Raw genomic sequence first — 8,322 nt, 5'->3', positions numbered from 1 at the left:
CACAGCCTGGACCTGCAACAGAGCCCTTTCTCTCTGGGCCTTCTCGAGCTTGGAAACCTTCCATGTCTTCTGGTATATGGGCCAAAGCAGTAATGCCTAAGTGAGAAATGCATTACTCTAGAATCCAAGGTAGCCGCCATTTATTGTGTTTCATTGTAGTAGATGCAAGATGAAGATCTTTTAGTTTGGTAACATTTCCTTACCATCGGACCTCTAAAACTCGAAGTGCTAGGTTCCTGAATATTCTTAGGATCTGTCTTTCATCCTCTGCAGCATGTGTCTTACTAAGGCCTCTACATCCTCTAAACACCTCTCATTCATTTTGCCCAAACAACATGATACCATTGAAAGATCATTGATGTAGCCCTAAGACGACTAGATATCCTACAGAACATTATGGCACAAGAAAGCAGAGTTAGCATGCCCCTGAGGCAAACTGTATACGAGTACTATAGCCCATCCCATGCAAATGGAAACTGTTTCTGATCTTCTATAACTGGAATGGAAAACAATACATTTGCCAAATTCTCTACCATGCACCTGGGAAGTATTTTTTGTTGTTTTTTTTAATACTTTAGAGAGAAGTTTTAGAGGTTTTCACTTGGCCTTCCCCACTATGCTAGCTCTTGCCTCACAAGCCAGGAGCACCATATGGTAGTTAGTCCAACTCCCAAGTACAGCAATTCTAGCTATGCACTAAGTGACTGGAGAAATGACCACTGGATCAGTTTGTGGAATCAGGACACACTGAGAACTAGACTTTCTCCAGAACTCTGTTTACTAACTGGAATCTACTTAAGTAGAGGCCCAACTCTAACAGAGGGACCATGATTATGTTTTTTATTTCTGCATATCAATGTCAACTCAAGCTCTGCTCAATGATCCATGTCTGAGCATTCTCCTGTTTCTAGTATGAAATTGAGTAAATGGCCAGTTACCTCTTAAGAAGAATCATCATAGTATATAATAGGCATGGCTTTTTCAGAGTTCTCAACTTAGGGATCCAGGTACCTCTCTAGTAAATGAGGGCTAGATCCAAAAACTGGTGCAGATCTGAGAACTGAGCAAGAGATTGACTTGATTGGAGTGATAATCCTCAGCCTTCTAATACATTCTTGCCCTGTTCTTATAAATGGTAAGCAGAGCCTTGCTGGCTGCCCATCTATTTTGGCCCTTGGGGCATAATACTCTCAATTCATCTCCACAACTCCCTGTGGGCCAAGCTCCTTTGACTTTGTCATTTCTTAGAGTAACTTCAGCCTTCTGACTCGTGGTTTAGGGCTTCCATCTGGGCTCTATTTTGGCCCCGTTATCCCCACAGATATTATTGAGCACACATTTATAACTACCTTGGCTACTCTCAGCTCTGGGATGCAGAGGAGAGCCACCAATGAACTTCTCAGCAGTGTGGGTTCCCTTGTCATTAGGTTATTTATGTTGGCTTTGACATTGTGTCCTGTGTCCCCCTTTGACATTAATTCTCTGGGTCTTCTGTCCTTACATAATATATCTATTACAACATGACCACTTCCGTTTTCTTACTCTACCTTTTTCCAGGGCAATCTAAGCATTTTCACTTTGCTGAGCATTAGCCATGATTATTTGCAGGCTTAAAAGAGCCACCCTTGCAGTGGGTTTGTCCTATCTTCTAGGGTTCTTGCAAGGGTGATAAATCCCACATCCCAAGAAAATGCCCCCAGGACATTTTTCATTTAGTCTTCCATTATATCTCCCTCGATCAAGTAACCCCAAAATCCAATCCCAGGGGTACTTTGTCTCCTGTCAGTATGTGCTAGCTAAGTTTGAAAACTCCTGTGCTGTCAAGTTACTTTCTCCCTGTATCAGGCCCTGCTCATCCCCAGCAAGGGTCTGCTGTCTTTTAGCCCTAGTTGTCAGCCTGGCAGCCAGAAAAGGAGGTGAGAGGAGCGTCTGAGGGGGACACCTGTTGCGTCACAGAAGTACTACCTCTTACTAATGAAAAGTGGGTCACCTCTGAAAGCCCAAAGCATTTACCATATCTGCAGTGCCAACATCCTCAAGGGCAGCTATCCAGATGTTCCCACGCCATGTTTTAGTGTCTCAGATTTTCCCAAATAGAGCCCTGACCTTTAGAATAACAGACCTTTTTTGGCTGAGCATCCAAACATCTCCTGTGCTCTGTGACTCCAACAATTGTCTTCAGCCTGCTACTCTGCCATGTATCAATGCAGGAGATAAGGGCATTTTTGTAAGTTACCAAACAGATATACTGGCTTTCACACTTAACCACTCACTACTTGTTAATAGCCCTCAATCTCAGTATTCTTCTGCAGGGCATCAATGCAACTTAGAAACAAAACAACCTTCAGGGGCCAGCCCCATGGCATAGCAGTTAGGTTCACAGGTTCCACTTCGGTGGCCTGGGCTTCTCATCCCCGGCATGGACATACGCATCACTTACCAAGCCATGCTGTGGCAGGCGTCCCACATGTAGAGTGGAGGAAGACAGGCACAGATATTAGCTCAGGGCGAATCTTCCTGAGCAAAAAGGGGGGGGATTTCCAGCGGATGTTGGCTCAGGGCTAATCTTCCTCACCAAAAAAAAAAAAAAAAAAAAAAACCAAACCTCCTGTCTTTGTAGGTTGTCCCCTGATATTTTCCAAATGCTTGAATCACCACACCTGCAATGATGTTTTCCTCTACTGGGACATTTTCTTAGTTCACCACCAGTGAAATCTTTAGCAGTTGAGCCACCATCATGTGCGAGGGACTACCCATGAGCTACCTGCTAACTAGGATGGCCTCTTCATCCACCAGGCAGTTAGTGAGCCAATCCCAAATCCCCATCTTACCTTCTGCTTGCACTGCCCACTCTTGATCCTCCAAGAAGCAGACCACAAGATAGGATTAGATACATGAGATTTATTTCCCTATGGGGGAAAATGCAGAGGAAGTCAGGATGCTGAGTGAGCCATCACATCACAATGACAGTCTGACCTCTGCAAAGGATTGAGAGATAAGGAAGGGATGTCTTGAACCTTAACATATTTCTAAAATCTTTTGCAAGACCAATGAGGAGTCCAGGAGCCATGGTTGCCTGTGGGAAGTGATCTGTCTCAAAAATGGGCCTCCCTTATGTTCCTATCATACCCAGTCATTGGCTGGGAGCTGCTTGCGAGAAGGATGGCCTTGGCAGAACATGGTGGTATAGACGTACTTGAGATGGCAGCAGTTAAGCCTCAGTCAATCACACTTCCTGCCATAAGGTGATCTGGGAGGCACAGTTAAAGGTTGCCACAACAATCTCTATTGTTTCTTCTATGTTCTATAAACTCCTTAGGCTTTTCTGGTTGGGTGGCCAACTTAATGCCTATTGTCTGCATTCAGATTTCACAATATGAAAATACATAAGACATGAGAATTGAGGGACTATGGCATTCTATAGCCAATCTGACAGACTACACAGTCTTTGGAGAATTAAGGCAAGTTAATTCCTGTGCTAAGCTGAATTCCAAAGGGTGAATGCCATAAATTGGGTCCACATTTGTCTAACTCCCCTGCGTATACTCTCCCTCAGAAAATCGAAGTATGTTGCACTGAAGGAGAACAACAAGGTTTCTAAATTCTCACCTGAGGTTGTAACATGATGGTTAGATGATATATTAATACAACTGGACGTAGTTCTGCATCCTGGGTCTTGCCCTTTCTTTCTCATCCTCCACAGAAAGGGCACTGAGAGCCAGCGTATACTTGGCACTAATTCTAAACATCTTCCCCTGGTCCCTAACCATGGTGGGGAATTTGGTTATGACTGCTTTTCCATTCATAGGGAGAAGAACACTTGACTCATCCAAACTCAGACATAAGGTTCAGGAAAGCTAAATATCGTAATGGATTAATGAAATGGAGGTTAGAGAAGATAAAGGAAATATGAATATTTTGGAACTCTAAATGATCACATGTTCTAGATATCCCAATGGTGGGGCAATTAATCGAAATAACCAAAGCAAAACCAGAAGTCATTTTTTTTCTGGTTGTCATGAAGTGGTCTTTCCTTTGCACTTGACTACTTCTCTTTATGTCATGCCCAGTGATAGTTTGTTGTATGCCTGAAGCCTAGTAGACTCAACATCTCCCTGCCTGTTTAGTGTACGGAGTTATGGCATTTGTCACTGACTTGGATTGAACCCAGCTCCACCCTGTGCCATCCCTCTGGGAAGGGAACACTGAGAGGACATTGCTTTGTTGATCTGTGCACTCTCAGTTCTGGGAATAATAGGTGCAGTCTACTGAGTTGGGAATGCAAAATGCCCAATCATTTAGACCATGGGGGAAAAGGACTTTCAAATCTTTCACAGTTGAGGAAACTAAGGATCAGAAAGACTAGAAGCTTTAGAGTTAAAAAAAAAAAAAAAATGCTTAATTCCTGATATTACCTCTTAAACTGAGTGACCTTGTGCAATTCTTATCACTTCTGGGAACGTCAGTTTCCTCATCTGCGAAAAATAGTAACTCCTTCCCCTACAGTGTCATTGTGGGAATTATGTTAGTAACTCCTTCCCCTACAGTGTCGTTGTGGGAATTATGTTAGTAATTTCCCATCAGTAGTAGCTAAGTGTTCTACATATATTATCCATTTTCTAGGCATTGAGCTAACATTTAATCTGGAGGGTAAACTCAATGTTCCTATGAATGCTAGAACTGCTGCCTTGTGATCTATTTTAAAAAACATATTATGGTCAGGGACCCTACAGATGGATCTAAGGAATAAGGAGAGATTCTGAGGGAAGGGGAAGGTTTTTCTTTCTATGGAGCCCTCACATGCTTCAGGCCACTTGACGGGAGCAGCCTGCAGATGCTACACATCTCAACATTGCCCTTGTTGGTTGTCTTGTCTCACTTCTCTCCACTGAGCAGATATCTTTTTCAGGCCACATTCTCTTTCATGAGTGGTATTCCCCATACCTGCTGGACATAGAGGTCTGTCTTTTTCTAGAACACTCCATGCTTTGATACAAGCAGTTTTAGCAGCATCTCAATTGTTAAAGGCTTAACTCAGAAAACACTTTTCTAGTCGTTGAGGCCACTCTGATGAAATGACCCAGTTTTTAGGATTTGCTTATGACAGTATTCACAGAAAACAGACTGAGTAGAAAGTAGTCGAGTCTTATATACCACCACAATATATTACAAACTCCAACCAAATATATGATTTAGGCAGCTTAAGAAACTTTGTATGCGGTTTATAAAGCAAGAATATTCTGCCCTATTTCCTTGTGTGTAAAATGTGAACAATACTATCTACCTCAGATGATGTCAGGATATTTGTAAGAATTACCTGACATGTGCTGAAGAAACATTAGCTGCTACTTGTGTTACTGATGTTGTTATTGTTTTACCTTCTCTGCAGCTCAAATATTCTTTAGTCATTTTAAAAAAACTTCTACTCTTAGAATTTAGATTTCTACATTCTTTAGCATTCCTTTGGATTTACAAAAGCTGGAGACCACAGGATCTAACATCTCAGACTGCTTTAGAATTTCCCAGTTGGGAAGCTGCCCACCATATTTCAACACCTTCTCCACGAGCTCCTTGGAGAAAGAAGGAAGTATCAGTCATCTGATCTTAGTTTCTATCTTCAAGATTTGGAGAAGACTGTCTCAAATCTGCTTGATGCACACAGCGTAGACAATGGGATTGAGATTGGAGGAATGAGGAGGTAGAAGATGGCCAGCAGGGTGTGGATTGGAGGAGGCACCTGGTGGCCAAACCAGTGAAGCAGAGAAGAAACAGCAGTGGGAACATAAAAGATCAGGATTGCACAGATATGTGAACCACATGTCCCCAGGGTTTTAAGCCTGGCCTCAGGAGTGGCCAGCCCCATGACAGCCTTGAAAATCATCACATAGGAGACAGCAATGGCCACTGAGTCCATGATAAGCACTAGAAAGCCAATGGTCAGCTCATAGACACTGTTGACCCTGCTGTCACCACACGCCAAAGTAACCACAGCCATGTGCTCACAGTAGGAGTGGGAGATAACACGGGCTTTGTAAAGGGACAGCCGCAGGCGGATCATCAGAGGCAGGGGTCCAATGTAGAGAACACCCTGGAGGAGGGCAGCCAGCCCCAAATGTCCCACCACACCGTGAGCGAGCCCTGTGGTATGATGTAGTGAGTCACAGATGGCTAGGTAGCGGTCAAAAGCCATGGCAAGGAAGATGCTTGACTCAACCGTGGCAAAGCAGTGGATGAGGAACATTTGGGCCAAGCAGGCATCCAAGCCAATGTCACCAGCACCAAACCAGAAGATTCCCAGCAGTTTGGGCATAGTGGAAGTGGACAGAACCAGGTCAACAATAGCCAACATGCACAGGAAGAAGTACATGGGTTGGCGTAGGCTATGCTCCACCCTTACCACAGCCAGAATGGTGACATTCCCCACCACGGCCACCACGTACATGGAGCCAAAGGGGATGGAGAGCCAGATGTGCAGGGAGTCCAGTCCTGGGATGCCAGTGAGCTGGAAGGAGCTAGGTATCAAGCAGACATTATGAAAAATGAGCACGGCTCTTTATAAATGAAACTTTTGTGCCTCAAAATGCAGTAGAACTTTTCTGGAAATAAGACAGGAATATTCTATTTTAAGGTCCTATAATAAAGAATAGGATTATTGACTAAGATTCTATAAACTTCTTTCTGAGAAGTTATGGAATAATGTCATAGTATAAGTGTCATGTCATTACTATGTTATAATGTCCACAAAAATTTACCAAGCACAAGGCAAAATACATATTTGAATGAAATGTATGTGCAATTTTGCAATATGACTCTCAAGGAGTAATGTCCTTGCATCAATGACTGAAATGACCTAAGGCAAACAGGCACATATTAACTCTGTAGGTAGACTATGAGGTATCGCTCAAGATCATATTAGAAGGCTTCAGAGTGAGAGCTCCTTAAAAGAGACACATTGAGAGACAGTGACGGAGACTGTCACTACATAGTGCCCTGGGACTACCTGGACTCGATGGTAAGTCAAAGCTCAAGTTTGGGGCAACATTAGCTATTGGATGAGCTTAAATGTTTAAGCTACAGGCCAAAATCACGCAGCAGGGATGTGGGCCAGTGCAGAAGAGATACTTCCAGAGGGTGGAAACAAAGTGATTCCTGAAAGGTGAAAGCTGATGACTGGAGCTCAGTTTGTGTCTGTGCAAAGGTAGAGCCTTGCAAGTGCCTTCTGCCTTCATGGAGGCTGAACATGAGGATAATCCAGAAGTAGAGAGGATAATCCCCAGGAAGGAAGAAGGCACATTCAGTGCAGAGGGGCATGAATCCTAGATGATGAATATTTGGCCAAAGAAATACCCTTACTCAGAGTCCAGAGTAACTGGCTAAAAGAGGTGTGTATTTATAGAGAAGACAGGGAAACACTTTTGTCTTGTTTTTGGGGGTCTAAAGGATCATACCAGAATGTGTTCCCTATGTACAACAGTCCCCCTTTATCTGCGGTTTCGCTTTCCATGGTTTTAGTTAGCCACAATCAACTGCAGTCCAAAATTATTAAAAGTAAAAAACCCTTATTACATAGCTAGGGAAAGGGAGGAAGTCCATAGGGAAAGACTTTTCTTGACACATCAAAGAAATGTCTCAAATTTGGTCCCCCATACCTAGAATTGTGCTTATATCCTAGGCCACTATATTTTCAGGATTTGATGTTCTGTGTGAATCCTACCTCTATAATTTCTGGAAGTCTCTAAATTATTCTAAATCTGTTCTCTGTCATGCCACATTTCAAGTTAGCTGACTCTGTTTAGTGATGACCTGCTGTGAAGTAGCATGGACAAGAGTGCAGTGATCATCAAGCAAGTCCTTTTCTTGAATCTGGGCTTGGCCTCTTATTAAATGTTTAATTTTTAGTGAGTTAATATCTAAAAGCCTCAGTCTTCAACTATAAAAGATGTATGAAAATAGCTACTTCACAGGGATTAAATGAAAGGATAAATCGTAAAGCACTTAGCGCCTGGCCCTACATGTAATTAATCCCCTATAAATCAGTTGGATACATTGGCCTGAGGGTGGTGAGGGAGGTATGGACCAGAGTTAAAGATTTGGTCATAACTTTCAGTTTGCACAGAGATAGTAACTGAATCCATGCATAATGAAGGCAGTGGTTAACAACCTTGGGTTCATATAGAAATTATCCAGAGAACGTTACAAAAGAACACTTGATATTTAGAAAAGCCACACAGCTCCCAATATTCTGACTGAATTGACATACAGCAGTGGTTCTCTAACTGCAGCATGCATTGGAATCACCTGGAGAGCTTGTTAAATCAGATT

General features: G+C 42.9%; 1 protein-coding gene across 1 annotated transcript; it reads right to left on the bottom strand.

The window, feature by feature from the left end:
* Positions 1–5,617: 5,617 nt before the first annotated feature.
* LOC131407970 (olfactory receptor 52M1-like) lies at positions 5,618–6,442 on the bottom strand. Its single transcript, XM_058544553.1, has one exon. It carries the CDS (start codon positions 6,440–6,442, stop codon positions 5,618–5,620), a length of 825 nt encoding a protein of 274 aa, XP_058400536.1.
* Positions 6,443–8,322: the final 1,880 nt, after the last annotated feature.

The sequence above is a fragment of the Diceros bicornis genome, chromosome 7 (genome assembly GCF_020826845.1).
Source record: "Diceros bicornis minor isolate mBicDic1 chromosome 7, mDicBic1.mat.cur, whole genome shotgun sequence".
Taxonomy (NCBI): Eukaryota; Metazoa; Chordata; class Mammalia; order Perissodactyla; family Rhinocerotidae; genus Diceros; species Diceros bicornis.
The sequence above is the reverse complement of the archived record's forward strand: the minus strand, read 5'-3'. Positions and strand labels throughout refer to the sequence as shown.

What these genes read in the sequence shown, in the direction of transcription:
- LOC131407970 (XM_058544553.1), bottom strand. Translation starts at nt 6,442, where the DNA reads ATGTACGTGGTGGCCGTGGTGGGGAATGTCACCATTCTGGCTGTGGTA.